This window comes from Octopus bimaculoides, chromosome 21 (genome assembly GCF_001194135.2).
Source record: "Octopus bimaculoides isolate UCB-OBI-ISO-001 chromosome 21, ASM119413v2, whole genome shotgun sequence".
Taxonomy (NCBI): Eukaryota; Metazoa; Mollusca; class Cephalopoda; order Octopoda; family Octopodidae; genus Octopus; species Octopus bimaculoides.
The window spans coordinates 32,315,994-32,317,401 of record NC_069001.1 but is presented as its reverse complement, the minus strand read 5'-3'; the positions used below and the strand labels follow the sequence as shown (position 1 = coordinate 32,317,401).

General features: G+C 37.3%; 3 protein-coding genes across 3 annotated transcripts in view; 1 reads left to right on the top strand and 2 right to left on the bottom strand.

Moving 5' to 3' along the window:
• Positions 1-727, bottom strand: part of LOC106882002 (zinc finger protein 91-like) — a 12,074-nt gene extending 11,347 nt beyond the window's left edge. Inside the window, exon 1 of the mRNA XM_052975419.1 lies at positions 20-727. The gene's annotated coding sequence lies outside the window, so the exon portion shown is untranslated. The remainder of the gene's footprint in view (positions 1-19) is intronic.
• Positions 1-1,408, top strand: part of LOC106880990 (zinc finger protein 345) — a 47,668-nt gene that overhangs the window by 1,185 nt on the left and 45,075 nt on the right. The window lies entirely within an intron of this gene.
• Positions 1-1,408, bottom strand: part of LOC106880966 (zinc finger protein 431) — an 18,884-nt gene that overhangs the window by 2,546 nt on the left and 14,930 nt on the right. The window contains exon 3 of the mRNA XM_052975418.1: positions 237-534. Within this exon, the coding sequence (XP_052831378.1) occupies positions 237-534 (298 nt within the window). The remainder of the gene's footprint in view (positions 1-236; positions 535-1,408) is intronic.

Genomic DNA, 1,408 nt, shown 5'->3' with positions numbered 1-1,408 from the left:
ATATATAAGGAATACTTACAGGAGTAGCTGTCTACTTAAGAAGCTTGCTTCTGAACCAGGTTTCCCTGGATTCGGTCCCACTGCATAGCACCTTCAGTAAGTCTTTTATAACAGCCACATCTGACCAAATTCTTGCAAGTTCATCTGGAAGTACATGCAACAGCAGAGTGGTTGGTGTTATGAAGGGCATCAAGCCACAAAAACCCTGCCAAAACACAGTAACTTGAGTAGTCTACCTGGCTGTCACCTGTATGAGTGCGTTTGTGTCTGTATAAGTCGTTAGTTTGAGAGAATGATTTCCCACAGATAGCACAATGATATGGCTGTTCGCCTGTATGAGTGCGTTTGTGTTTGGCTAACTCATTACTTTGAGAGAATGATTTGCCACAAATAACACAGTGATATGTTTTCTCATCAATATGAATGTGTTTGTGCTTAGCTAAATATCCATTCCTGGAGAATGACTGGCCACAGATGTCACACTGGTATGGTTTTTCTCCTGTATGGATACGTTTATGCTTAGTTAAGGTATGACTTTTAGAAAATGATTTACCACAGATATCACAGTAATATGGTTTTTCTCCTGTATGAATATTTTTGTGCTTAATTAAGGTACTACCGTCAGAAAATGATTGACCTCACATATCACAGCAATATGGTTTTTGTCAGGTATGAATCCATATGTATCTATTTAAGTTATCATTTTGAATGAATGATTTACTACAGATGTTACAGCAATTCATACGGGTTTTTCTCCTGTATGAACATATATGTGTCTCTGTAATTTACTTTTATATGGGAATGATTTACCACAAATCTCACAGTGGTATGGTCTCTCCCCTGTGTGGGTATGTCTGTGTTTAATTAGGGGAGATGTGTGAGAGAATGATTTGCCACAGATATCACAGTGATATGGTGTCTCTCCTGTATGAATACGTCGATGTATATGTAAGGCACTGCCTTCAGAGAATGACTTGCTACAGATATCACACTGATATGGTTTCTCTCCTGTATGAACACGCTTATGTTTAATTAAATCACTACTTTGAGAGCAAGATTTACCACAGATATCACAGTGATATGGTTTTTCACCTGTATGAATTCGTATGTGTTTATTTAAATCATTCTTTTGAGAGAATGATTTTCCACAAATATTACAGCAATGGGGTTTTTCTCCTGTATGAATATATATGTGTCTTTGTAATTTACTTTTATCTGGGAAGGATTTACCACAAATCTGACAGAGGCATGGTCTCTCTCCTGTATGAATACTTCTGTGTTTACTTAAGGACGATATGCAAGGGAAGGATTTACCACAGATATCACACTGGCATGGTCTCTCTTCAGCATGAATAAACTTGTGACTATTTAAGTTACCATTCGTAGAGAATGATTTACCACAGATATC